Raw genomic sequence first — 26,253 nt, 5'->3', positions numbered from 1 at the left:
TGATAGGCAGGCAGGTGGCGGGAGGAGGGTGGGCCAGGGCGGCCAGGGCTGCCAGGGCGTCACGTTTTGACAGTTTGACCCAGTTTCCAGGGTTCCAGCGAGTGCGCTAGGTGCGAGGCTAGATGCGCCCGCCGGCGGCAACGCGGCGACATAGAGGGCAGGGGCAACCTGAAGCGGCGCCCGACAACGCCTCCAATCTCCAATAACCAGCTGCCAATCCAAACACTGTCACACTCTTCCAAGCGTCTCCAGGAGTGAAACATCCTCTGCCGCCAACGGATTCCAGGATTCCAGGGCTGCCCCGGGAATGTAACCGTCGCCATCGGGCGAAGGGAATAAGGGAAGGACAGAAAAAAAACGAGATAAAAAAAAACTTTTCCCGCATTTAAATAAGAATTAGAATGTCAGATACGGAGACGGGTGCCAGGATGGAGCGATATTCCGTTTTCCTAAAAAAAAGTGAGGAAAATAAAAAAGTTCCGCCAAGGCAAGCTGAGCAAGCCGGTCTTGCCTGGCCCGGCGGCCGGGGAGCCTGGCGGCTTCAGGCCGACTTCCACGTCGACGGATTCGCCTGCAGTCCCCATGCCGCAGACTGGGTTCCGAGGGGGTCGGTTTGTGCATAGTGCGTCGGATCGAGCTCATGGGGCGACCCCTAAAGGTGCGGGAGAGACCCCGGGCGAAAATGACCCTCCAATGCGCCCGCCCGGCTTTGGAGGCCGTCCTACCCCCCGGCCCACCCGCCGTTTGGGTTCGCGTGGCCCAGCCTTTTCCCAAAAGGATTCCCGAGGAAGGCGTTTTCGATTTGCCCCCACTCGCTCCACGTCCCCCAGGTGCAGACACGACGTCCCCCCAAGGCATGCCGGCTGCGGACCCCCGCCGACCGCCCTCCCGCCGTGGAGGGGGGAAACTCCAGCCTTCCAAGCGGTGCGGGGAACGGGTGCGGGTTTCCCCCCTGCAGCCCCGGGGTACCAAGGGAGGGCCGGCCCGGACCCCCTCCCTGCCCTTCCAAACCGGCGGACCCGGGGGGGTCCCCCGGGCCCCCTGGGAAGGGGGTTGGGGGAACCCTCAGCGACGGCGTGCACACTGTGGAGTTCGAGCACGGCACCACCACGGGGAAGAGGGTCATCCGCGTCGACGGCAAGGTGAGCCTGACCCGGCGCGCGGTGGGCCAGGAAACCGGTGGAGGCGGCCGAAGCTCTAGACGCGTTTTGAGGCACAGAGTCGCTAAACAGGACTCGAACCGAACGTGTGACCCCACCAATGGATTCCTCGTTCGGAGAGCAATCCATTGGTGGGGTCACACGTTCGGTTCGAGTCCCATTTAGAGACTCTGGGGCTCAAAACGCGTCTAGAGTTTTGGCCGCCTCCACCGGCTTTCTGGCCCACTGCGCGGCCTGACCCCAGGCCGGCTCATTCATCGCTTAAAACAATCTCAAACGAAAAAAAAATCCCCGGTGACGATACTCGAACCCACGTCATGTGCTCCATCTTGGATTTCCAGGAGATTCTCCGTCGAGATTGGATGTTCAAGCTCGTAGGACCGGAAGTGTTCCTCCTCGGCAAGTCCAACGCGCGCTGTGTCATCAAGGTGAAGATTTCGTGTTTGTTAAGGGGAGAGGAAAAGAGGAGGGGGGGTCAGCTTTAAATCAAAAGTTGAAATGGGCTGCCACTGGATTGCGTGCAGGTGGAGCCAGTGGGAGGATTCAGCTACTCCTACGAGCTGGAGGTGAACGGCAAGAACTACCACAAGTTCAACGAGAACCAGGGGCGCGCCATGAGGACCTGGCTCGCCACCCTGCCCAACGACGAGCAGTACCGCGTCGTGCTGGGTACGCCACGTCCTGCGAGTCATTTCGTCGCGCTGTCTCTCTCGCACCTACACGGGGTGCCCATGAGTGCGAAAGAGACAGAGCGACGAGAACGTACGAGAACGACTCTCGGAATCCGTGTGCTGGTCGATGGGCTGCCTGCCGCACTGTAACACCGATAGGTCTCTCTGTTGCAGAAAAGGACACCCTGGACATTTGGGCGAACGGCAAAAAACTGGAAGCCACCGTGAGTAAAGACGAACTCGCGTCTTATTGCGAACTTTGTGTCTGAATTCGGCGCGTGACGAGACGCGCTTTTTCCGTTTCAGGGTGAATTCGTAGACGACGGGACGGAGACCCACTTCACCCTGGGCAGCTGGCCCGCCCTCATCAAGGCGGTCAGCAGCGGCAACAGGCGAGAGGGAATCGTGCACAGCCTCATCGTCAACGACAGGCTCATCCCAGAGGCCTCGGACTGACTTCCCTTGTTACCTAAAAGCGTTTTCATAAGCAGGCGGCGCCGAAATCCAATCCGGATTTTCAAATCGGTTCCCCAGATGAGTCTTATTGCTCATAAAATAAATATTGTTTGTGTTTTTTTCCTTTTAATTGGTGCTAGTGTGAGGTGTAGACGTGCCTTATAAACGGCTTTTCAACGCCATGCCCAAAGTGTATTCAGAGCAAGTTTCGAACAATTTTACTGCAGTCTATTCTTTTGAATTATATTTTAATAATAAAAATAAAAGCCTATTTTTATGAAGTTACAAGAAGAAGGACTTTTCATTTATAAAAATAAATTCAGGCAACATAACTTATGCATTTCTCCAAACCTCACAATCGCACTTTTTCTGGACTGGGCCAGGATTTCTTATCTACAACATGAATGTTTTCAACGGCACTGCTGCCAAGTGGTCAGTTACTTTAAATGTTTGATACGACTGTTCAAAGCCGATTGGTTCGCTGGACCACCCCAAAGAGGGGCAAAAAGTCTTCGCTCATCTTCTAATGATTTGGTATATCCAACGTGGTGCTCAAAACTGGACATGGTGGCTTTTGCAGCACGTATTACTTGAGAGTCTGCCCGAACATGGTTCAGGAGCCACTGTGTGGCATCTAGTGTGCCATTGCCTTCAGGGCCTGGATCCACCTAAACACAATTGAAAACATTTAATTACCTCATTTTCTTTCAAAATGCATGTCATTTGCATAAGTCTTGATGGGACTCACAATATGATCAACCAAGCCTATTTGAAGAGATTCTTGAGGCGAAACTATTCTGCTGGATGAAATGAGTTCTAATGCAATTCGAGGTCCAACGATGGCTGCGAGTCTGGAGCTGGCTCCCCATGCAGGCACAATGCCCATTCGAGTGTGAACCATTCCAATGCCACTACAATCTTTAGTCATCAGTCTCCAATCACAAGCAGTAGCAATTTCAGCACCACCACCCAGAGCTCCTGTATATGGAACAATTAACCCATTATTGAAAGTGGTCCGTTTGTCAGTTACAACTTCAAATGGAGTAGCTGACATTGAATACAGTACCTTGACCATGTATTAGAGCTACACTTAGCATTGGTAGCGCCTTCAGGCGACTTAAAATATTTTGCATGTAGCAAGCCATTTTAAATCCTCCCTCCGCACCAGCTGAAGCTTTAGCAAAGTCAAGATCTCCCCCTGAACAAAAGATACTGCCTTCTCCTCGAAGGAGGACACCTTTCCCCTCAGTCCAGTTTTCAAGTGCTTTCACAATCTCTCCTAACTGAACCATCATTAATCCTATAATACACAAAAAGTATAGAGAGAATGTAGATGATACAGCACAAATAGAAAGCGGAAAAAAAAATGAAACGGTCTGTCTTACCACTCATGGCATTTCTTTTGTTTGGGTGGTCAAGTGTTATTTCTGCTACACCACTTTTTTCGTTTTTACATAAGATCACTTGTCCTCCTTCAAAAGTTGACAGCCACCTCTCAATATCTGATAAATTTTCCTCGTTCCCATCATAATACGGCACACCAAAGGGCTTGCCCTGGGTTGACATCTGGAAAGAGAAAAGTTTTTCACAAATATTTTGACCAAATATAAAACATTTGATCAAGAAATATTTGACCATTTGAACATTTAACACCCACTGTATTGGATTTCATAAAAGCTGTCACAGGCAACAAAGCAGACGAAACCCGCCGCAACAGTTGTAAAGACATGCCCTTTTGTTACTTCATAGAGTTGACAAGATTTCTTGTTTGCCGTACTCGTAAACAAGACTTCAATTTCAATGAAAATATAACATTAATGGGTTTCTAAATTTAAGAATCGATGGAAAAAATTCAAATCATGGACCGTGGTGCAGCAGTTTCTGTAAGTGACACAGCAGCACACAGCAGACCGTTCAAAAAAAGCAGACGAAATTTCAAGAAGAACAATTTCTCATATCTCGTAGTTGGCATCACTGTCCCAACCCAACATTGCAATTCAAGTGTCAAATAAGTTAGGCTACTTTTATTTACTATCCGAAAGTTGAAATTAAGGACGGCTGGCAATGATCAACTAGATATGGAAGGACCTGGTGTCACTACCTTTGCGTCGATAGAAGAGTTAATTTATTTGTTTGTTTTTATTTAGCCTGCAACAATGTCCCTTTGAATCATTATCTATGAATTTGAGTGTGTTGAACAAGGTTAACCTGAAAGTAAGTGTGTTCTACTTTTATTAAATAAATATTCGCGATTTGATATTTCTGTTTCAAAATAACTAAAGTTGCTTCTATTTTCATTCATATAGTTTTATCTTGTGTGTTTGTAATTTTTGCATTTACGTGGTACCTGTCACTCTTTACATTTTTGATTGCACAGAAAGAAGTGCGTCCTTTATTTTTAGCTGTTGTATGTCCATACCTGTTGTATGCCTTGATATGATTTTGAGCTGCAGCATCAATTTGTCACTTTGTTTCAGTCCGATTGCGAGGGCAGTATAGCTCGCCCTGGCATGTACAGGGAGTGGGCCTCCCTGAGCCCTCGGCTGCTCAATGGCAGTGAAGAAGGGCACAGTGTGTTGGAAAAGTTTCCCGGCAATGCTGGTAAAGATGTTGCCCTGGCAATCATCCGTCAGCTGGCCTCCAATGTTGGTATTTCACAGCCTCCGCAACCGAGCAATCTGATTACTGACAGAGAAGTACAATGGTGCATGGAAGTAAGTTCTCTTTGACTTTGTCCATTCACATTTCTTCCAGTTCATAGAGAATTCAGCTAATTTACATCCCACTTTACAGGTGATATGTTTTGGCCTTAGTCTTCCTCTCAGTGAACATGATACCATTCGGGATTGTGTCAATGTTTATTGTGAGTGGCTCTCTGCACTTCAACCTTCTCCGAAAATAAGTGTACCAAAACCAGTTGTTGAAGACCCTGATTTATACGCCCGAAGAATTATTGCTCACTTTCACAATTTATTTATTCCACGTAAAGGGGAAGGTAAGTTGCTGCAGTTTCTTTCTGATGCCAACAAACTTAAGCCTCACTGTAAAATATCTGCCAGGGAAGCATATTAAAATAAATTCTGAGGCCTGAATAGGTATTACTGGATTAATCTTGTCTTATCCTTGATTTCTGTTTTCAAGCGTGGACCTTCCTGTATTCGGACTTAGGTAAAAGGAACTTAAAAACGAAATTACTTTTCTGTTAGAGAAGGTGTTTGAGGCATGGGTTTATGTTATGCTTCCACATATTAGGCTTAGCAACCCAATTCAATTTATAGATCTTGGGATATGTTGAAGTTTGGTTGTTGTTAGTTGCACATTGTGTTGAATGTTTCCCACCAAAGCTACCTTTTTCAGGTGTGCCTCTCTGTGCATGATGAGTATTAGGCTTGTTTATGATTAATAGATGCTTTTTTTATCTGTTTTTGGTAATGTATTGATCCCATTACAAGGTGCTTGTACATTTTTTTTCTGGTTTTGTTAAAGAAGAAGGAAGAGCAAAAAAATTATTTTTGTTATTTACCCCTATTGTAGGCCACCTAGGTTTTGTGTTCATTGAGTTCTAGAAATATACAGCTATATTTTGTGTTGTTTGTTTTCTTTTATGTTCTTTTCATGGACAGATACAATGTAAGTAATAATTTAGATTTGTTAGTAATTGAATCACTGTTTTCAGGGGCTGACACAATAAACCGCCAGGCAGTGCTTTGTCACCGAGTTCTGCGCACACTTCAACACATAGCTCAAACCTCAACAACATTGTCTCGTGACACATGGGAGGCACTTCTTCTGTTTTTACTTGCTATTAATGATACATTGCTTGCACCTCCCACCGTCAAGGGTAAGCATAGTCTTAAAATCAGTGCTTCTGTGCCTTTTTCCATTTATTTCATGCTGTCTTTATTGTAGATGATGTTGGTGACCAGCTCTGTGAAAGAGTTCTCAGCGTCCTTCTGGAGGTGTGGCTCTTGGCTTGTGCTCGTTGTTTCCCATCACCTCCACTATGGAAGACACTTCGAGAAATGTGTCACAATTGGAGACATCGAGTAGCCCTTGTTGAACAGTGGAACAGAGTTAACTTGGCCCTCACTTCAAGACTCATTCAATTTATGTATGGCCCTACATTTCCTGAACTGAAAATACGTATGTACATGCCTTAAGGAATATAATTTGTGTGTTTCAGCATTCCATTTACGTCTTAATTTGCAATTGTTCTGAACATCTTACAGCTGAGGAAGACGCACAGCTTGTTCCAGCAGATATGACTCCTGATTGCATTTCACAGAGTTGGTTTAGATTTCTGCATACCTTGGGAAATCCTGCTCAGTTGTGTCGACCAGGAGTCATATCACATACTCAAAAATTTCTACAGTATGCCCTGGCTTCAGACAGTGTTGTTGATCCCTGTCAACATCCCTGTCTGTCTGCTTTACCTGTCATCTTTCTTAAGGCCATCAGAGGTGTAGCAGGACAGGTTGATGCATTTCTTGGTAAGTTGTTCTTTCTACATGTCTTATGTCTTTCACAACTTATAGGAAAACAAAAAAAAAATCTTCAATTGAAATTATTGAAATGCTCAAGCAGATATGATTGATATATGTTGCTCACTGGTGTTTTGTTGGTGGAAGAATGCTATTTTTGTTGCTTTTGTCAATGTTCTGTGCCGCCTAACTTAGCACTCTTTTAAAATCAATGTTTTGTGTTCTTTCATTTCGTTTAAGCTTCTCTTCCAAAACTTTTGTGACTATGATTTATTCAAGATTTTATCTGGCTATGAACTATTACTAGTTTGATACATAGCTTTAAAAGAACAAGAAACATCTTTGTTTGTAGCTTCAATTTAAAATAGGCAGAGGTATCTTTTAAAACGTTTATTTGTAAATTTTATGTGTTTTTTTAGGGATAGCTCATTGTATGCACATGGATTTTGGACTGCTGTCAGAGAAGGAACGTAAAGATGGCTATTCATCACCTTTCTCTTCCCCCTCTCTTCACACTGGAGGCTCTCAAACCTCATGTCCTAGTCCCCTTTCTTCTACACCTACTCCTGTGCCTACCAGACGACTCGCCAAAAGTTTCAGTGTAACCCCTTCTACTGTCACAAAGGGTAGGCTTCTGCTTTGTGATTGTCTGTATTTTCTTGTACCGCTGCCCTTTTTTTCTGGAAACTGTGGTTTTCTTTTATTTCTTTGTTTGGAGAGTATTCCTGATTTCCCACTCCCCCTGTCTTTTTCATTTTATTTTATTATTATATTCCAATGCATGATGGATTAGTTTTTTCTTTCTGCTTCCTCGAAACACTTATGATTTCTCTCAAGTCTCTTAATTGTTTTTGTTTCTAACCTTCTTCTTAGTGTTTTGTTGTTTTTCCCCTGAATTATTCTGGCTGTATTGTCTTAAAGAGTATTGTTTTTTTTGTTTGTTTCTTTCACTATTCTAGAGTGTTAGAATTACTACATAGTTGTAGTCTTTGTTGTGAACTTAAGTTCTTTTTTGCGAGGGGCCTCGGTTGTGGAAGTTGTAGTACATTTTGTCTCTTTGTCAACTTCTGCTGAATAGTGTCCTTTTTGCAGGTATTCCAAAGTCCGCTTTAATTGGCTTAACAAGCAGCAGAGCTTCCCATCATAACCCTCCCACTCCAAACTCAGGACCGTCATCTACCTCAAGCCTTTCATGTTAGTTTCAATGTTTCATAGATATCACTGTAGTTAAATGGTTTCTTCTTCACAGCATGTTTCTTGTGCTCATTGTTGTGTGGTTTGCATTCGTTTCTTATTTTTTTCTTTTTCCTTCTTTCAGCTATTGTATCTTTAGGGTCAGAATTCCGTAATGCACTAGCACCATCCAGACCCAAGTGTAACAGTATCCTCCACTTATTTGGTGAATGGTTGTTTGAGGCTGCTCAAATTGGTTGTGAATCTGCATATGCCAGTCGAGTCAATGCAACAAGTAAGTGGATCATTCATTTTTATACTCTTGAGATTTTATTTGAGAACGGTTAGCCCTTTGAATAATATTATCTTATCTCAGGATCTGAAACAGGGAGCTCGAAGAGGCCGAATTCTGTACTGATGGATTCAACAGCTCGGAAGGGGAGTTCTTCTGTTGTCTCTCTCTCCCAGCCAGGCTCTCTGTCTCTCTCACTTTCAGATGACACTGAAAGTTTGTCAGCAACAGTGGCTGATCGTTATCAAGCGGGCAGAGCAGAGGCTATGGGGGCTCTTTGTCGTATATTTTGTGCAAAGAAAACAGGGGAGGAGATCTTACCTGTTTACCTTGCAAGATTCTACCTTACACTTCAACAAGGTCTTCGTGTTGGAGAGGTGAGTCCAGTTGCCAAGACTTAACTCTGACAAAATCTTCTCGTTTTTTTAACATTTTTCTTCTGTATCATTCCAGGGTTCTGAGTGCAGTGAAGTACTGGCCAGCATCTTATTGAACTCTGCAGACTTATTCCGGCTGGACCTTGATGGAGTTCAGGTCCTATTACCGTATGTCATTGATGCACTGGAAGAAGTTCTCCCTGACAAGGAACTCAAATTAAGGTCAAATACAGTATCCAGGACTGAGCTCAGACGTGCTTCTATTCACCTACTTCTGTCAGTTCTTGTGCTTCCATTACATTTTCAGGTATGCTTGTGTTTTCTAAAGGCCATGAGATTATATAACAATGGGTATTTTCTTAGTCAATTAATTTATGATCCTCTTATTTCTCTTTTTTTAGAATCTTACAATCAAGGATTTGAACCCCAACACAGGAATGGGATGTTCTGACCGGACTCCTTTGACTTTCTCTCAGCTGAAACCACGCTTGATGAACCTCCTTATCAATGCTTTGCAGGTGGAATCAGATCCTCAAAACACGCAAATGCTCCTTGGTTAGTATAAATAGTATTATAAAATAAAATTTAAATTGCTTTCAAAACACTACCTTAAAAATGGGTTATATTTACAGGAGGATTATTGTTAAGTGTTCAAGATTCTGCAGCATTTGAGCTATCAGACCAAGTTTCACAGCCTGATGCAGGAAATTCCGGCCTAACCACTAGTGACAGTGCAAGCAATCTTCTGTCATCAGGTAAGAAGTATGCTTTAGAATATTCCTGGACAGAAATTTTACAATTGAATGTGCAAACATCCATGTGAAATTTGCAGTAGTGTTTAAACAGTTGTTCTGCATTAGAGAGAATTATTATGTTGTTTGGCTAGAACATTGATAGTATGGGACATCTGATATAATAATTCATTACTAATTAGCCTGTTTTGGTGTGGTGGTTGCTGATTTCATGCAGCATACTGAAACCCGACTTTAAAACTCATTATTCATTATCTGAGGAGGATTGGTTCAAGGTTCATGATTGGACTTTCAACAGCTTCACATTAAAATTTTGCTTCGACATATCACTTGTTAAGCAAAACTGACGAATAAGGAAGAGTCTAAAACTAATTGTAACACATTAAAATTTAACAATTTTGGCATGATGGTTCCCTAATTATTAATTTAAACATGGCCTTTCCTCTGTTTAAGAGCATATTGTTGAAGTCTGATAAATTTTTCACTGTTTGTTTGGATTTCAATATTAAGGTGCTTTTATGGTGTTTCTGTGGCTATGAAACTCACTGCCAAATAAGAGGGATAGTTGAACTCTGGGCTCATCTAAGTGATATCCAATGTGTCTTAGCTTGGTTGGAGGAATAGCATGCATAATCTGAATTTCTTTATCCTTTGATTAAAATTTTCTCTTGACTTGGCGTATATGTTGGTCTGTTTTAAATCACAAAATAAAATTTTATGTTTCCTCTACTTGAATTTCTTAGTTTTAAGGAATCAAAGAAATTTGTAGTTAAAAGTAATTTAAAATGGAAGATTTTGCTTCCCCTCCCCCTTTTTTTTCTGTTAATGATCACCTTTGTGTGGCAACATCATGTCAGTATTATTTCCTGTGCCAACCTTTCCTGCTGTTTTCAATCGTACGCTCGAGCTCTAGCTTAGTTTGCTTGGTATGTGTATGTAAATTTGCCCTCAGGAACTCCAAGACCATAATGTTTGTTTTGTTTTCTGTTTATGCTCATTTTTATTTTTATTTTTTTAGCTTCTGACACTATGAGCTCCCTTAGTCTTCCCAGCCTGACCCCTAGCCATGGTGAGGAGATAGTGGATGGTGCTGAAAGTGATCGAGATCCTGGTAGTGCTTTGAGTTGGTTTGAGCGTTTCGACCAACCTCCCTGTTGCGGCATCAACAAATGTAATTGAAGCATTTTATTTTGTTTGTATGCTAGCCTCTTGAAGCTTTACATTGTTTATCTTCGAAAAACGCAAAAAGAAAAAATATTGTTATGTTTTGGTTTGCTGTCTCCTTCAATCTTTTTTTCTTATTTACAATCTGAGCATCAGTTCTGTGTGTTTTGAGTTTTATCTGTTCTATCTGAACATCCATCATTATTTAATAAGGAGCCGTCACAAATGTGGCTTTGCACCTCAGAGCCTTTAATTTATCTACTCTCAGACATTTCTTGGACACTTCAAGAGTGTCTCATTGATATTTACTAACAGTAACAGTAGTGTTCACATAAACATTCCTCTTCTCATTTGTTTTATTTGTTCTCTTTTGCATGGTTTTTGTGTTGTGTAATTTGTTCTTTTGCATCCTTTTTGCTTCAAAGTGGTTTTGTTATTTGCATTTGTGTTCCTCTTTTAATCATTTAGGTGGTGGTGTGGGCCTGTTTCTTCTCCCCAAGGGATGGTGTTGGTCGGCTGTATTATCTAACATTACATTAGTGACAGTGTATGCACCAAAATAGAAATTACTTTACAACAGTATCTGTCTTTCAGACTAATCTCTGCAGTCTTATTAGATCTAACCTGTTCATGGGTCATTATATATACAGCATCTACAGATTTGTAAATGTGACTTCTAAACTGCTTGTTTCTTGTTGCACGCCATTGTTAAGTAAGTGTATGTGAGCTTTGTGGAAAAGGTGCTGCTATTTTTTAAAATTTTATTTTTTTCATTATAACTTTTTCAAAAGTCTGTACAAAATTTTATGTGGTGGTGACTCATTGTGTTCTCAAGCTGACAATTTTAGAATTTGTTCATTTTCTTAATTGTATTGTGAATAATCCACAGATTCTGCTCATGCCTTGTTTGTACGGGCAACATATTTGGTTTGCCATCGATTGATATCGAGCTGGAAGACAGATCTAAACGTATCATTAGCTGCTTTGGAGTTGCTGTCAGGACTGGCTCGCATCTCTATTAAAGAAACTGGTTTGTACTTGGAGCTGATTTTTTAAAAATAGCTGCTAGGTTTTTCTCAAGAAACATGTAAATATATCGCATTTGCTTTAAATACAGATTCGTTGGAATGCAAAAGAGCTGTGAAGTGGTTGTGTGATTACATTGTCTATCAATGCTGGCGTCCTCCTCCAGCTCACTCCAAAGATCTGCATTCGACCATTGTTGCTGCATTTCAGTGTTGTGCAATTTGGCTTGTGGCACATCCATATTTGCTGAAAGATAAAGAATGCTTAGGAACGGTGCTGGAAGTGGTAGAGTTGGGAATCTCTGGGTCCAAGTCTGTTGTAAGTTTTGGCTTCTTGTATCTCTATTTCTCCATAAATGCCCTTCTGCTACTTTCATAAGTGTCCTTGTTATCAGGGAAAGCCTGGAGAGCCTGTCAAAATGAAAGATGAAAAGGAGCTGAAACCTGCATCAATGCGTGTTCGAGACTCTGCTGAAGCTCTACTGACAGTTGTTTTAGAACAGGTTTGCCTTTTCCTCCTAATTCTGAATTGTATTGAGACTGTTGTTTTCTTTGAGATGAAAGTAGCATTTCCTGCTTTATCTTGTAGGTGGGATGTTTTCCATCACCCTGTGGAGCAGAGTCCCTATCATCTTTGTTGGATGAAGTCTCATTGCTGCGACACTGCAACTCTTGGCCAACACCTGGTGGTGGTCCTGCTGCTTCTAGTAGAGCAGCTGCAGTCCAGAGGTTCCGGTACTTTGTTCTAGAAAATTCCACTGTACTAGCGCTATTGGAAGAGCCTCTAGGGAACGATCAAGGTTAATTTTTATCTGCTCTTACCTTCTCCTTTGCTGAGGATTTTTTAAAAAGACTGAACTTAATTTTACTGTTTTGGTTTTGCAGATCCCCAGCCTACAGTGACAGTTCTCATTCGGGGTCCATTTGGGCGGCACGCTTGGGCCATGCAGCTAAGACATTTACCTCGACACAAATCAGGCCTTCCTCACAAAGTGTCAATGGCAGGATGCGGAATGAGTCCAGGACGTCCTGTGCCTATGGCAGATCAGAGTACTTATCATTCCAGCGCTCATAGACATTTTCCAGAAAGTGTTGATCGTATTCCACATTGCAAAATGTAACCAAGCAAAGAGTTGTGTTTTATTCATTGGTAACGTAATTACCAATGTTTAAGAGATGTTTACGTCTTTTCCTCGTTTCTTTGCAGAGACAAATCAATTCCCAGTCTAGATTCCCTTCTCTCTAATGAAACAACAGCTATGGAACACACTCGCTTGGCCCAGTTAATAGAGAAGCAGGCATCTTTGGAAGCAGGAGGCAGTTTGGGAGCAAACAGCACACCACTCAGCGCATCCGCATCACGCAACGCATCATGTCAAGATGAGCCCTTTGGTGTTTCGGGGGGATTAGAGAAAGAATGCACTCCACCTCCGGTTGTGCACGACTTTCAGACTGCCCGGTTATTTTTGTCTCATTTTGGTTTCTTGTCCCTTGACTCCCTACAGGTTAATAGGACTTTTTAACAATTACTTTTTTTCTGAGTTGTTGTTTTTGAAAAAATAGTAATATCCTTGCTTATACTTTTTATGCAATTGTAGGATTGTGTCACTTCACCAGTGCCCCCTCTCACAGCTTTGGATGCCTGTAACCCAAACTTCTGTGCTGATCTTGAAGCATTAGATAACATTGGTGTGAGGACATGTGACACTGCTCATGTATTTTATGTGAGAGCTGGACAGAAGACTGCATCTGAAATTGTAGACAATGTTGTAAGTGGTCCTTTCAATTACCTATAACATTTTTTTAAAATTATGCAATTTTTGAAACTATCTGTCTTTTTGTAGCTTTCTGAATCAAGTGTTGATGCTCATTTCCTGGAAATGCTTCTGTGTCTTGGTTGGCCTGTCGATGTTCACCAACACCCAGGTTGGACGGGGCACATCAGCACTAGCTGGAAAGTGCACCCTCCTCCAATTGGTGAGTGTTTATCATTTATTGGAAATCTCTATTCTTTTCTCATGTCTCCTCTTAAATCTTTGTGCTATTTTCAGTTGAACAGTGGGTGAGCACTGACCATGGAGGAAGCCTGTACAACGGAGACACTCAGGCTCTTTATTGGGCTGACGTTAGTTCCGAAATAGCCTTTGTTGTTCCGACAGCGAACAATATGGGGAGTGGTTTTCATGGGACTGATGCAGAGCGTTCTGATCCGAACATGAGCATAAACACCAGCAGTTGCAGCCTCACAAGTGCTCCTTCCCAACAACAGCAGCAGCTGCCAAGTTCGAGTAAGACTTCTTTCAAGAACTTTTCTCTTGGTCTTGCACCTGTTCTGACTCAGTTTGATTTCCAGGAGGGTGGTACGAGCGAAGTGTCTCTGACTGTGGGGGAGTGAATGCTGTTGCCCGGAGCCTCAAAAGTTCTGCGATGCCTGGTGGTCCCGACCGAGGCCGTGACCAAGGTACCGACAGACACACCGCCCTTAACCTGGACAAGCCAAGGGCTTTCTCCCTCGACTTGGACAAAGGCGCCCTCCCCCAGACCCAAACGGGCCCTCCAGGTTCGAGTGATAGTGGGAGGAGGCGGACAGGCACCTCGAGAGGGGGGCCGCCTCCTCACGCCCCTACCAAAGTCATGATAATTTGGTTGGAAAGCTTTGAGGATAATGTTTACGTACCTCTAAGTAAGTTGATCAGATTGCTACCTTTATTATATGAATTTTTTATTTGTCAAGAAACTTACCTCTTGCTGGCTTGTTTCAGGTGACTTGCTGGCATACACCAGCACAGGTTTGGAATTGCCGAGTATTCCCAGTGACTCCTCTCTTTCTGCTGACAAGGACTGTTTTGTCATTTTTCTTCATGCACTTCCAAGTGGTCTGTTGAGGGTCAAACTTCAAGGTCCACAGGGACGGTAAGTGAAGAGAATTTAATTCAACATCATATCCCTTTTTTTTCCTTCTTTTCTTCTGCCTGTGTATTTTGCTCAGATTGTATTTGTAACGCAACACAACCTCTGTTTTCAGTATGAGTTTGGCAACTCCTCTTGTGGACGGTATGGTTGTTAGCCGACGTGCCTTGGGACCTCTGGTCAGACAGACAGCTTTAAACATGTGTCGCAGGCGAAGACTGGACAATGACAGGTTAGTACCATGAACTTGTAGTTGAATTCAGTCACGCAACCTTAAGGTTTGCCTTTTACTTAATTGTCTCATTTTCATTGTCCTCCTATTTCTAGCTACCAACCTCCCCATGTGAGAAGACGCCTGAAAGTACAGGAGTTAGTGAGCAAGTACCGTACACACATGACAGAAGCGGAGCTTCTAACCTACCTCTTCCATGATCCTCCACTGTGATTTTTAAAGAATCTGTGATTTTTCTGTATCGACCAATGCAAGTATTAGTGTTACACATGAGTTGTTTTTGTTATCAGAGAAAAGATCCATAAACTCTCTATGCGTGTACAAACGCTGCAAATTGCAAATAGGAGTCTCTAATGCAGGGCTCCGCAAGATGCAAAGAGAGGGGTTGCGTGATTGATTGATTGATTGAATATTTTTATTTATTTGATTGTGGGTGTTGTTATCCTTTTGCTTCACCTTTGTATTATTGTTGTCAAGTGTACTGTAATGGTTTTAGTATATATTTTCTCTCTCTCCTTGGCACAGTACTTTGATCTGTTAAAGACTGAGCACTGTTATATTCACTTTGAAGTCTCTATTATTAATGCTAGCCATAGCTGTTGACATCACCACTGCTTATGGATTCTGTTGTTCTACTGCTACTTACCAGTTAAAATTTGTATTTTTTTCACTTTTGTTTTTAATGCAATCTGATTTTTGTAATCTAAAATTCTTCTATCCTGTAACTGTCAGTTTGCTCTATATAATACTTGTATTAAAATGCATGAATATTATTTTTTTAAAGTATATTTCTCATTATTATTGATCATGTTTTAACTGTACTTTTGTTCTTTGAGGTACTCTGTTTTAATAAACCCTATTGCAAAATAAATGTCCTTTTTTCAACCCCCTTCAAGCCACCCAGTCTTGTATTTCGATTCAATGTTTTGGTTTTCTTGAAAAGTTAAAGGATATGGGGTTTTAGTAGAGACAACCCATTACCATTGGAGTTTGGTCGCAACATACTCGTCTCGGTGGCTCAGAGCGCTGAGGAGGCGGCCGCAAGGAGAGAGGACGTGGGTTCGACTCCCAGGCTTGGCATTATGTTTAAACTTTGTTTTGCACGCATTCCCCGCGGCGTGCCGAATGGGTGGCCTTCCTAAACGGTACAATAGCGATGAGCATTGGAAGAAAATGCTGGGCATAAAAAAAGGAAACTCTCGATTTTCCTTGAAACAGGTGAAAGAGTTCCCCTCATCGGCCGCTGGTCCAAAAGGCAGCTTGACGCGTCGTGCTTCGCGGAATAGCAGTAAAAGCCTCATGTTTAATCGTCCGGCATGATGACGGCGTGCAGGCTGGTCCGGAACACTGCGGCGCCGCTCTGTCCTTCTCGCGCGTCTGCGGAATGCTCCGTGAGTGCGAGAGAGACAGCGACGAAAGCACCGTTCGGAATGCTCTTTCTGGGCGGCCGGGGCGCGGACGGGGCGCCGGCGGCGCTTCATATACGACGCGGCGCGTGCGGGCGCCGAGCAATCCACTCGCCACCATGATCCAGGCCAAGACCGTCCTCGCGCTCTTCGCGCTGCTCGCCGTCTCCGCGCCCTGGGCGGCGGAGGCGGGAGCCCTCAGTAAGTGCGGCGCGAAGCCTCCGGGCGGCCTCCTCCGAGTACTGCGAGGCCACCCCCACCTCCGCCGGAGTCGGCCGCACAGTGGGCCAGAAGACCGGTGGAGGCGGCCGAAATCCCGGACGCGTTTTGAGCTCCAGAGTCGCTGAATGGGATTCGAACCGAACGTGTGACCCCATCAATGGATTGCTCTCCGAACGAGGACTCAATTGGTGGAGGGGTGGCGGTGGTTCCCTTTGAGTGTAAGAACGATGTTGGTTTGTCGTTACAGCCGGGGTCTGGACGGCGTGTCCCAAGGGCCCGACCATCAACGAGTGCATGGTCAAGTCGCTGGAGAAGCTCTTCCCCGTCATGGTGAAGGGTGAGGTCAATTCTCTGCTGCGCGCAATAGAAATAATGTGAAAAGATTATATGAAACTCCAAATAAAGGACTTTGCATGCTCCGCTGCTAACTTTTCGTACTGGGACGAAAAATGCAGCACAGCAGTAAAGAAAATGGCACCCGTGCCATTTTTTTGCGTGTGCTATTTTTGTACCACATGGTTTTTGTTTTTACTTGTGAGAGCTTGTGAAGACAGCTAATGCGTGGCTTGCACAGGTATTCCCGCGTACGACATCCCCGTGCTGGACCCCATCGAGGTCGGCACGGTGGACTACTCCACCAAGGACCTCAAGATGGTCACCAAGAACGCCGTCATGAAGGGACTGTTCACCAACAGCAAGATCGTGCTGGTCGAGTAAGTGTCGGCCGATTAGAGAGGAAACGGAATGCACTCTCCCAATGACGACCCTCGCCGCTGCCGACAGGGCCGACCCGGACAAGTTCAGCTTGCGCGTCAACATGAAGGTCCCCGAGATCGTCAACGAGGGCGAGTACGAGTTGGGCGGCAAGCTGCTCATGATGCCCGTGTCGGGTGCCGGCCACTTCACCCTCAAGTACAGTAAGTACAACGAGCGCAGCCCACGAGCGCCAGGGCCCAGGGCGCCTGCGGAGAGCGGGGTAGGCAACCCTCTCGCCGAGGCACCGACCGGGTTGCCTACCCGGAACCCAGCAGGCGCTACCGACTCATTCCGCACGGCGTTTCATCGCTCACGCTCTGCTCTGTCTCTCTCGCACCGATCCGGCACGCCCCACTAGAACGACGGAGACAGAGCGACGAAAGCGCTCTTCGGCACCGCCTGGGCACCGCCATGGCACCGCCCTGCAGCGCCAAGCCGCGCCAAGCTGTCTGCTGCTTTGGCGATCGCCGATTGGCCTGTGGCCAGGAGAGTCCGTCCGACGGCCTGTCTGTCCGTCCGCCCGTCCGTCCGTCCGTCCGTCCGCCTGTCTGTCTGTCCGGTCAGCGGAGTCTACTTTAAGCCCTCAATGGGCCGACGCGTGGCGGCCGCCGCATCCGGTCCTTCTCGTTAAGCTGATCCGATGGTCATCCGATGGTCACTTGATGGTCGCCCTATGGTCACCCTATCGTCACCTGCTGGTCACCCTATGCTGACCCGGTGGTCTGGTCGCCTGGCGGGCACTCGGTTGTTCCCCGGAGCAGCACGCGCCGCGGTCACCAAGGTCATCCGATGGTGCCCCAGCCCCAGTACCATGTGGTCACCTGACGGTCTCCCGACGGTCACCTAACGGCCCGCCGAAGTGAGCCGTCGGCTGCACGAAGGCGGCCCGATGCGCAGCCAATTCAACCAAGTGCAAGATCCCGACGGGACTGATGGTGTCCGTCTATTTATTTTGAACCGTTTCAAACTCACTCGCCCTTTTTTCGCCCTCCACAGCGGACGTGTCGCTGGACTTAGCGTTCTCGGGCAAGGGCGAGACGAGGGACGGCAAGACGTACATGGTGCTGGAGGACGTCAAGGTCGTCCTGGTGCCGGGCGGACTCGAGGCCAAGGTGGAGAACCTCTTCAACGGCAACAAGGAGCTCAGTAAGTCGTCGTTCGGCCATAGGAATGCAATCAGTGGGCCAGAAGACCGGTGGGGGCTGCAAAAATTCTAGACGCGTTTTGAGCTCCAGAGTCACTAATTGGGACTCGAACCGAACGTGTGACCCCACCAATGGAATCCTCGGTCGGAGAGCAATCCATTGATGGGGTCACACGTTCGATTCAAGCCCCATTTAGCGACTCTGGAGCTCAAAACGCGTCTCGAGTTTTTGCAGCCTCCACCGGTCTTCTGGCAAATCCACCGTGGGACCCAGCATAGAGCCGAGCTGACCCGCTGCCGCTCCCTCCAGGTGACAACTTCCACAAATTCGTCAACGAGAACTGGAAGGAGATCTTCGACGACTCCAAGGAGAAGATGTGGGCCGCGCTGGGGCAGTTCTTCAAGAAGAGCTTCACCAAGCTGTACCACGACGTGCCCTACGAGGAGATCTACAGCTGAGCGGGGACGTCGGGTGCCTTTGGCCAGGGCGTGGCCAGGGCGTGGCCAGGGCTTGGCCAGGGCTTGGCCAGGGCTTGGCCAGGGCTTGGCAAGGGCTTGGCCAGGGCGTGGCCAGGGCGTGGCCAGGGCTTGGCCAGGCCGTCGAGTGGCGGGATAACTACGGAAACGATCGGGACTGATACAAACACAATAAAACCAAATATAAAACTGCAATTCGCCTCGTTTTTTTTCTGCGGCTGTCGGTGCAGTTCTGTTCCCGTTTGTCGTACGCCTTTGACCGTCTTTGGCTTCCTGCTCGCGAGGCTCGCGAGGGCCTACCTCCCCTGCACTGTCTTCTCCTGTCGGCCCCACTTGGCGCAACCGGCTAACCAGCTGATGAGTCTGGGGCCTCGCGGGCCTCGCGGGCCTCGCGGGCCTCACCGCCTCGCCTCCATCTGAGCCATCTGGCTGCAGGGCAGCCCCGGCCAGCCCTGCTCGCCTGCAGACCCTCGTCGCCCTGTCTCTCTTGCACGCAGCACGCACGGGGCGTCGCGTGGAGGTGCGAGAGAGACAGGGCGACGACGCGGCGATTCGGAGTGGCTCGGCGGGCTAGTCCTGTCCGCGCGGCCAGCCCTGCTGCCCTGCCTGGCCTGCCTGGCCAGTGGACCCAGTGGAGGGCCGACCTGCCCAGCGCGCTGCACGTAGTCGACGTAGTCGGCGTGGTCCTGGACGCCCTGGACCAGTCGGGCTGCCTTGACGGCTGTGTTTCGGGTAAGGCCACGGCCTGGCCAAGGCCTGGCCAAGGCCTGGCCAAGGCTTTGCCAGTGCGGTGGCGGTGCCCCTCGGTGCGCGGGGAGGGCTGCCGAGGGTCCGGCCGAGGGTCCGACGGCCCGGCGGGACGGCAGCGCAAAAAGGCGCCAATTGGTGCCCCTGATGCAGCAGCCCAGATACCTGCACCGAGCCTTGCCTGAGATAGCGCGGTGGCAGGGCCGGGCAGGGCGGCAGGGCGGGCAGGGCGGAGCGGTAAGCGCGAGATAAGGGCATCCCAGCCTCACAGGCACGCGTGTCTCCTGCTCAGGTGCGCCCGTTCAGCATGTGACTGCCGGGCCGCCATGAACGGACCCGATGGCTCGGACGTCGCGGCGAAGGCGGCGAGGGCGACCCACGGCCCCCGGGGGCAGCACTCGGGGCCGGCGCGGTCCGCGACGACCGCCCCCGCCAGCGCCCCCGCCAGCGGCGTCAGCCCGGACGACCAGCGGCAGTCCAAGATGGGCACGGCCATCGACGTCATCTGGAAGTCGTGGGACAACTTCGACGGCGGCGCCGAGGCCGCGCCCGGCGGGGGTGGTGGCGTGGACGCTGCCCTGCTAGCCAAGACGCGGCTGTCCCCCTACGCGCCCCGGTCGCCGTTCCACCCCCGGCGGCCGTCCACCACACTGTGGGACCTCAAGGACGCCCGGTCCAGCTTGACGGCGCCCCGCGCGCCGCGGAGCCCCCTGGCCAGCGGCCTGGGGGCGGCGGCGGCCGCGGCGGCCGCGGGGCTCGCGTCGGGGGCGGAGCAGGCGGAGCACACCGGCATCAAGGTGTACAAGCGCCGCTGGCTCATGCTGGCCATCTTCGTCTTCCTCGGCATCACCAACACCTTCCAGTGGGTGCAATACTCCATCATCACCAACATCGTCGAGCGCTACTACAGCGTCAGCTCCTTCTACGTCGACCTCACCAGCATGTCCTACCTCATCGCCTACATGCTGTGCTTCATCCCCGCGTCCTGGTTCCTGGACAAGCACGTGAGTACACTGTTTAGTAGACGATATGCCCCGACTGTGAGACAAACGTGTCAAGAAAGGCCTCGAAAACGGACGCTCTCCGACGCTCTCTTTTCCGTCAAAAAAGACTGCCCATCTTACAGCCCCCCGTCCCACTGTAGGCCAGAAGACCGGTGGAGGCGGCCAAAATTCTCGACGCGTTTTGAGCTCCAGAGTCGTGGAACAGGGCTGGAACTGAACGTGTGACCCCACCAATGGATTCCTCGTTGGAGAGCAATCTTCGGTTCGACTCCCATTCAGCGACACTGAAGTTCAAAACCCGCCCGGGATTTTGAGCGCCTCCACCGGTCTTCTGGCTCCCTGTGCGCCCTGGGGTTTCTCCATGGGGTCAGCGCAGCTCGGCGCGGAGTAGCGACGGGTCTTTTCCACCATCGGACTTTGGCGACGCTCCGGCACCCCGTCGACTCGGCCAGACTCGGCTTACCGCTAGACCTCAGGCGAGGCTGTTTGGGTGAGATAGTGTCTCACACGTGCGGGGATTTTCGTTTCACGCAGGCAGTAGTACTGATTAAAGCCTTAAAGCATTTCCCCAGGCGTGGTTACGCTATTCTCGACAACCTTGGCGCGGACTTGGCGAGAAACAAGAGTTGGAAAAGCAGGGCATTTGACTGCGAGGCACGGCGGAGGTGGGGCTGGAGTCCACAAGTGGGCTAAAATTCCCGCGATGCCTCCACCCGTGTCAAAAGGGTTGCCAACCTCAGCCTGGCTCTCAAGCAGTTGGTGGGGAGGATGGGGTTGCCAACCTCAGCCTGGCTCTCAAGCAGTTGGTGGGGAGGATGGGGTTGGCAACCCTTTCGCAATGTATGAAAACAAAAGGGAAAAGCCGCGTTTGACGGTCGTCGAACCCACGCCTGTTGCAGGGCCTGCGCTGGGCGCTGATCGTGGCGGCAGGGCTGACGTCGCTGGGCTCGTGGGTCAAGGTGGGCTCCGTGGGCCGCGACCGCTTCTGGGTGACCATGACCGGCCAGGTGGTGGTGGCCGTCGGCCAGGTCTTCATGCTGTTCCTGCCGCCCAGGCTGGCGTCCGTCTGGTTCGGCCCGGACCAGGTGTCGCTCGCCTGCTCGCTGGGCTTCATCGGCATCCTGGTGAGTGCGAACGCGGCGCACAGCGAGGCGCACAGTGGATTTGCCCCAAGACCGATGGAGGCAGTCGAAATCTCGTGCGCGTTTTGAGCTCCAGCGTCGCTAAACAGGACTCGAACCGACCGTGTGATCCCACCAATGGACTCCTCGTTCGGAGAGCAATCCTTTGGTGGGGTCACACGTTCCATTCGAGTCCTGTTTAGCGACTCTGGAGCTCAAAACGCGTCCGAGATTTCGGCCGCTTCCACCGGTCTTCTAGCCATTTGCGCCGGGGCCGGTCAATCAGTGCGCTTGATTCACGGGGTCGGGGCCACCCTACAAAATGCCCAGGCAACATGTGTGGCAAAAACGCCAGAAATCTTGCACATTCTTACACATTCACACAATCATTGTACATAAAATTTTACAGTGGGTCACCCCTCGGCTAATCCCGCCACTTGCACGTACGCATTTATTCTCGCCCCCCTAAGTCACCCAGGACGCGCGGCGCAAATGGGCGTCGGCCTTCTGGACCACTGTGCAGTGCGTGCAGTGAGGGCAGTGCGGGCAGTGTGGGCCACTGAAAGGGGAATCTGTTTTCGAGATCGGGAACGCGGCCGGACTGTGGATCCCCCCGTTGCTGGTGCCCAACAGCGAGGACCTGACGCAGGTCGGCGCGGACCTGCGCTCCATGTTCCTGGGGATGGCGGCCTGCACCACGGCGTCGCTGGTGCTGCAGCTGGCGCGTGAGTAGCAGCCAGCCCACAGTGGAGGTGGCCAAAACTCAAGACGCGTTTTGAGCTCCAGAGTCGCTAAGTGGGGCTCGAACCGAACGTGCGACCCCACCAATGGATTGCACTCCGAACGAGGAATCCATTGGTGGGGGTCATATCATACGCTCGATTCGAGTCTAGCTCGGTCTAGCGACTCTGAAGCTCAAAACGCGTCTAGAATTTTGGCCGCCTCCGCCGGTCTTCTGGCCCACTGTGCGGCCTCCAGGCCCACTGCAGGCAGGCCTAACTGCTCCGGCGGCGTGCCCTTGGGCGTGCCCCAGTGTTCCAGGAGGAGCCCCCGCTGCCCCCCAGCCCCGCGCAGCAGCTGCAGCGTGACCGCGAGGACGACGGGCAGACGGACGAGTTCTGGACGTCGCTGCGGCGCCTGCTGGCCGACAAGCAGTTCATGCTGCTGCTGCTGTCCTGGTCGCTCAACGTGGGGGTGTACTGCGCCATCAACACGCTGCTCAGCCAGCTCGTGCTGCCGCACCACCCGGTGAGGCCGACAGGACGACAGCGTCACGCCGCGGCTTCGACTCCCGCCCGAGCCATTTGGTAAAAATTTTCTTCTTTGTGCTGCAGAACAGTGAGAAGGAGATCGGCGTCGTCGGCCTGGTGATGATCCTGTCCGGCATCGTGGGCGCGCTCCTGTGCGGCGTGTTCCTCGACAGGACGCACAAGTTCAAGTAGGGAACCCTCACAGTGGATTTGCCAGAAGGCCGGTGGAGGCGGCCAAACTCCAGACGCGTTTTGAGCTCCAGAGTCGCTAAAAGGGACTCGAGGCGAACGTGTGACCCCACCAATGGATTCCTCGTTCGGAGAGCAATCCATTGGTGGGGTCACACGTTCGGTTCGAGTCCTGTGCGGCGACTCTGGAGCTCAAAACGCGTCTGGAGTTGTGGCCGCCTCCACCGGTCTTCTGGCCCACTGTTCGCCCCGGCTTCCGCCTTTGTGGGCCCCCTTTGGGTCCATTCATTCCTCATTACCGTCGTGCATTGTCTGTCCACGCCACGGCACGCCAGGCCCTGCACCATGGCGCTGTACGTCCTGTCCCTGGTCGGCTGGGCGGCCTTCACGTTCCTGCTGCCTTCCGGCAAAATGCACTGGGTCTACCTCACCGCCGTGGTCTACGGGTAAGGCAGCCAGCGGCAAAAAGTCAAAACACGTTTTGGGCTCCAGCGTCACTAAACAGGACTCGAACCGACCGTGTGACCCCACCAATGGATTCCTCGTTCGGAGAGCAGTCCTTTGGTGGGGTCACCCGTTCGGTTCGATTCCCATTTAGCGACTCTGGAGCACAAAACGCGTCCGGGACTTTGACCGCCTCCACTGTGAGACGGACAGAGAGCTGAAGGTTGCCTCTCCCTCGGCAGGTTCGCGATGACGGCCGTGCAGCCGGTGGGCCTAGAGTTCGGCGCCGAGGTGACGTTCCCCGAGCCCGAGGGCACGACGGCGGCCTTGATGTGCAGCGTGGTGCAGCTGTCGGGCGTGGTGCTCATCTTCGTCGGCGGCCACATCAAGAACAGGGCCGGCGTCATGTGGACCATGGTGTTCCTGACGGTGCCCCTGTTCGTGTCCTGCGTCATCCTCCTCTTCGTGAAGCCGGAGCTGAAGCGGCAGGCCGCGCAGCACGCGCCCCGCCGCCTGTCCAGGCTCATGTCCATCTGAAGCCATTGCGAACCACCACGCAGCACGCACCCCGCCCCCTGTCCAGGCTCATGTCCATCTGAAGCCATTGCCAACCACCACGCACCCGCGTCGAGAGAGTTGCCAACCTCAGTCTGCCCGCTTGGCGACTTATCGAGAGCCAGGCACAGACCTGGACTCGAAGACAGCTCAGGAGGTTGGCGGCCCTTTTGACATTCATACATTGAGAAATGTTTTGCCCTCTCAAGCTGCCTACACTGGTCTGGTCTAAAGGCCTCGAGCTGAGCCCAGGAGCGCCTGTGAGATGGTGGGTAGGCAACACGGCGAAACGCAGTGCGTGCCGTTGCCTACCTCCGAGAGTCGTTTTCGTCGCTCTGTCTCTCTCGCACCCACAGGGAACGCCCCGCCAGTGCGAGACAGGCAGAGCGACGAAAACGACTCTCGGAATTAGTCTTGATGTCCCAGAGCTCTGTCACCACCACCCAGAGCGAGCCGCTATGCCAGGCTAACTTGATGAAAATGTGAATTTCGCTGATTCGCTGAACAAGACTGTTCTCACAAAACTCCCGAGTCTTTCCTGTAAGCTGCCTTTCTTTGATATACGCGTGCTATTGTTTGCATTTTCTATTTAAATGATTATGACTATTTTTAAGACAAACTATCCCCCGTGTTTTGATTTTGTATTTTATTTCACAACCTCCTCCTTCAGGGCGGCCTCTTCTTTGCAGGGTCATATGAACAATATTGACGTCGCGTTCGGACACACATAGATTAACTGTTTCCCATCCCAGTCCCATGGAATGTTTACGCGAAAGTTTTACGTACGGAAACGCAGCAGTTAGGCTCCTCAAAGTCATCACGATGAGGAGTTCATATCACTCTTGTAAATTTTGTCAGAATGCCAGAAACATGTCTGAAATCCTGATCAAAGTCCGCGCACCTCTAAAAGCTGAAATTCTAAAAAATTACTCTAATATTGATGGTTTGAGTTCTTCGGAATGCCAGGAGGTGTTTTCAGCTTTCAGAGGTGCGCGAATTTTAATCAGGTTTTCAGACAGGTTTCTGACATTCTGACGTGATTTACACGAGTGATCCTCCAGGAATCCGCGCACTCCCGAAATAGAAATTCGCTTCCTTAGTAATTAAAATTAGTCTTTAAAGCTATACACTTATTTTTCATCCACCTAGAGTGAAAACAATTTCCTGGCGCCGTATCAGTGGGATTATCGCACGTTCCTCGAAGGAAGCCGGACGAAGACACTCGAAGAGTGACGTCGGCAGCGCGGCGAGCACGTCACCACTCACCCAGGACGTCACTGCTTCAGTCCGACTGCTTCCCTAATCTGCCTCGGTGCTTGTCCCCGGGCGCACCATGGGCGCACCGAGTGACAGAGACAGCCTCTGAGGGAGTATGAGTCAAGAGTATTTGACTTTGAAACGCGGACGACGTACACTCCGCCCTTCGCGGAAAAAAGGACGTGGTCGGAGTGGACCGGTTCACAGTGGGCCAGAAGACCGGTGGAGGCGGCCAAAACTCTAGACGCGTTTTTAGCTCCAGAGTCGCTAAGCAGTACTCGAACCGAACGTGTGACCAATGGATTGCTCTCCGAACGAGGAGCCCATTGATGGGGTCACGCGTTCGGTTCGAGTCCCATTTCCCAATCTGGCCGTGGTGACCGTAACCCCTGTGAAGCGCGGGGTAGGCAACCCGGACGCACCGGAGCGAGCGGGTTGCCTACCCTCGACTTGGCAGGGGCTCCCCTCGGGAACTTCTTGTCGTTGTCTTAAAATCTAAAAAATAAATCTTGTCGTTGTTACTACTCGGCGGCACCAGGAAGCGCGTGCGCGTTTCGAGAGACGCACTGGCGGCCGACGGTCGGTCGTGGGTGTAGTGTAGGCGTAAAGCCGACTCTCGACTTATCTGACGACACCTGCTTGTTTTCGTGTCGATGTCTCGATAGCGGGACTATCTATAGCGCAGCATAGCGCGGCAAGGTCCCACCGACGACACTTAGAAAAGTTACATTGGAATTATCCCAAACCCGACTCTTCAGTTTCCGTCGAGCCGACTCGTGTTGTACGCAATGTCCAGTGGCCAACGCGGGCGCGGATACAGGGGGAGGGGAAAGTAAGGGGGTAAGGAGGCAGGGGGTGGGGGGAGGCAACACCTAGACAGCCACCTGAATGGTAGGCAAAAAAAAACAACAGCCATACTTTGCCCCTGTAAGTAGGCAAAAAGGGCTACTTTGTCCCCTCTAGATCCGCCATTGGCTTCAACAGAATG

General features: G+C 49.6%; 5 protein-coding genes across 13 annotated transcripts; 4 read left to right on the top strand and 1 right to left on the bottom strand.

Moving 5' to 3' along the window:
- Positions 1-1,063: 1,063 nt before the first annotated feature.
- Positions 1,064-2,534, top strand: LOC117654388 (fas apoptotic inhibitory molecule 1). Its single transcript, XM_034400991.1, has 5 exons — positions 1,064-1,142; positions 1,502-1,588; positions 1,685-1,829; positions 2,006-2,055; positions 2,138-2,534. The coding sequence occupies exons 2-5, from the start codon at positions 1,523-1,525 to the stop codon at positions 2,285-2,287; spliced, it is 411 nt and encodes a 136-aa protein (XP_034256882.1). The 5' UTR covers positions 1,064-1,142; positions 1,502-1,522; the 3' UTR covers positions 2,288-2,534.
- LOC117654386 (ethylmalonyl-CoA decarboxylase-like) lies at positions 2,519-4,215 on the bottom strand. Its single transcript, XM_034400989.1, has 5 exons — positions 3,945-4,215; positions 3,673-3,853; positions 3,354-3,587; positions 3,036-3,265; positions 2,519-2,955 (listed from the first exon to the last, which is right to left on the bottom strand). Exons 1-5 carry the CDS (start codon positions 4,014-4,016, stop codon positions 2,725-2,727), a joined length of 948 nt encoding a protein of 315 aa, XP_034256880.1. The 5' UTR covers positions 4,017-4,215; the 3' UTR covers positions 2,519-2,724.
- A 62-nt stretch (positions 4,216-4,277) lies between these two features.
- Positions 4,278-15,564, top strand: LOC117651009 (ral GTPase-activating protein subunit beta). Of its 8 annotated transcripts, none has more exons than XM_034394722.1 (28): positions 4,278-4,501; positions 4,765-5,001; positions 5,081-5,282; positions 5,429-5,455; positions 5,964-6,128; positions 6,197-6,430; positions 6,517-6,777; positions 7,188-7,394; positions 7,861-7,962; positions 8,087-8,236; positions 8,318-8,610; positions 8,687-8,917; positions 9,012-9,165; positions 9,243-9,365; positions 10,381-10,533; positions 11,416-11,556; positions 11,644-11,870; positions 11,947-12,054; positions 12,141-12,351; positions 12,437-12,668; positions 12,759-13,056; positions 13,150-13,320; positions 13,396-13,528; positions 13,603-13,839; positions 13,905-14,234; positions 14,314-14,464; positions 14,577-14,693; positions 14,789-14,930. In XM_034394722.1, the coding sequence occupies exons 1-28, from the start codon at positions 4,466-4,468 to the stop codon at positions 14,904-14,906; spliced, it is 5,049 nt and encodes a 1,682-aa protein (XP_034250613.1). In that variant the 5' UTR covers positions 4,278-4,465; the 3' UTR covers positions 14,907-14,930. The 8 variants fall into 8 exon arrangements, 6 of the variants coding, with proteins under 6 accessions (XP_034250613.1, XP_034250621.1, XP_034250639.1 ...); XR_004588078.1 differs by lacking the exon at positions 4,278-4,501 and adding an exon at positions 15,102-15,564 and having other exon boundaries at positions 14,789-14,996; XM_034394730.1 differs by lacking the exon at positions 5,429-5,455.
- Positions 15,565-16,173: 609 nt separating this feature from the next.
- On the top strand, positions 16,174-18,893 carry LOC117649187 (circadian clock-controlled protein-like). Its single transcript, XM_034391691.1, has 6 exons — positions 16,174-16,300; positions 16,569-16,658; positions 16,896-17,034; positions 17,105-17,238; positions 18,074-18,223; positions 18,532-18,893. The coding sequence occupies exons 1-6, from the start codon at positions 16,219-16,221 to the stop codon at positions 18,678-18,680; spliced, it is 744 nt and encodes a 247-aa protein (XP_034247582.1). The 5' UTR covers positions 16,174-16,218; the 3' UTR covers positions 18,681-18,893.
- Positions 18,894-19,893: 1,000 nt separating this feature from the next.
- LOC117654123 (uncharacterized MFS-type transporter C09D4.1-like) lies at positions 19,894-24,639 on the top strand. 2 transcript variants are annotated; one of them, XM_034400317.1, is made up of 8 exons: positions 19,894-20,449; positions 21,349-21,573; positions 22,154-22,295; positions 22,604-22,818; positions 22,905-23,008; positions 23,345-23,455; positions 23,696-23,974; positions 24,037-24,639. In XM_034400317.1, the coding sequence occupies exons 1-8, from the start codon at positions 19,928-19,930 to the stop codon at positions 24,050-24,052; spliced, it is 1,614 nt and encodes a 537-aa protein (XP_034256208.1). In that variant the 5' UTR covers positions 19,894-19,927; the 3' UTR covers positions 24,053-24,639. The 2 variants fall into 2 exon arrangements, with proteins under 2 accessions (XP_034256208.1, XP_034256207.1); XM_034400316.1 differs by having other exon boundaries at positions 19,898-20,449; positions 23,696-24,639.
- Positions 24,640-26,253: the final 1,614 nt, after the last annotated feature.

The sequence above is a fragment of the Thrips palmi genome, unplaced genomic scaffold, assembly GCF_012932325.1.
Source record: "Thrips palmi isolate BJ-2018 unplaced genomic scaffold, TpBJ-2018v1 HiC_scaffold_10, whole genome shotgun sequence".
Lineage (NCBI taxonomy): Eukaryota > Metazoa > Arthropoda > Insecta > Thysanoptera > Thripidae > Thrips > Thrips palmi.
Note: the sequence above shows the minus strand (reverse complement) of the source record. Positions and strands in the feature narration are given on the sequence as shown.

Coding starts and splice junctions, on each gene's coding strand:
- LOC117654388 (XM_034400991.1), top strand. CDS start 1,523: ATGTTCAAGCTCGTAGGACCGGAAGTGTTCCTCCTCGGCAAGTCCAAC. Junction 1,589..1,684: donor ACGCGCGCTGTGTCATCAAG/GTGAAGATTTCG, acceptor GATTGCGTGCAG/GTGGAGCCAGTGGGAGGATT. Junction 1,830..2,005: donor GCAGTACCGCGTCGTGCTGG/GTACGCCACGTC, acceptor TCTCTGTTGCAG/AAAAGGACACCCTGGACATT.
- LOC117654386 (XM_034400989.1), bottom strand. CDS start 4,016: ATGTCTTTACAACTGTTGCGGCGGGTTTCGTCTGCTTTGTTGCCTGTG. Junction 3,854..3,944: donor CTTTTATGAAATCCAATACA/GTGGGTGTTAAA, acceptor TTCTCTTTCCAG/ATGTCAACCCAGGGCAAGCC. Junction 2,956..3,035: donor TAGGCTTGGTTGATCATATT/GTGAGTCCCATC, acceptor AATTGTGTTTAG/GTGGATCCAGGCCCTGAAGG.
- LOC117651009 (XM_034394722.1), top strand. CDS start 4,466: ATGAATTTGAGTGTGTTGAACAAGGTTAACCTGAAA. Junction 6,778..7,187: donor ACAGGTTGATGCATTTCTTG/GTAAGTTGTTCT, acceptor GTGTTTTTTTAG/GGATAGCTCATTGTATGCAC. Junction 14,235..14,313: donor TAATGTTTACGTACCTCTAA/GTAAGTTGATCA, acceptor GGCTTGTTTCAG/GTGACTTGCTGGCATACACC.
- LOC117649187 (XM_034391691.1), top strand. CDS start 16,219: ATGATCCAGGCCAAGACCGTCCTCGCGCTCTTCGCGCTGCTCGCCGTC. Junction 17,035..17,104: donor AGCAAGATCGTGCTGGTCGA/GTAAGTGTCGGC, acceptor CGCTGCCGACAG/GGCCGACCCGGACAAGTTCA. Junction 18,224..18,531: donor CAACGGCAACAAGGAGCTCA/GTAAGTCGTCGT, acceptor CGCTCCCTCCAG/GTGACAACTTCCACAAATTC.
- LOC117654123 (XM_034400317.1), top strand. CDS start 19,928: ATGGGCACGGCCATCGACGTCATCTGGAAGTCGTGGGACAACTTCGAC. Junction 20,450..21,348: donor CCTGGTTCCTGGACAAGCAC/GTGAGTACACTG, acceptor CGCCTGTTGCAG/GGCCTGCGCTGGGCGCTGAT. Junction 22,819..22,904: donor TCGTGCTGCCGCACCACCCG/GTGAGGCCGACA, acceptor TTTGTGCTGCAG/AACAGTGAGAAGGAGATCGG.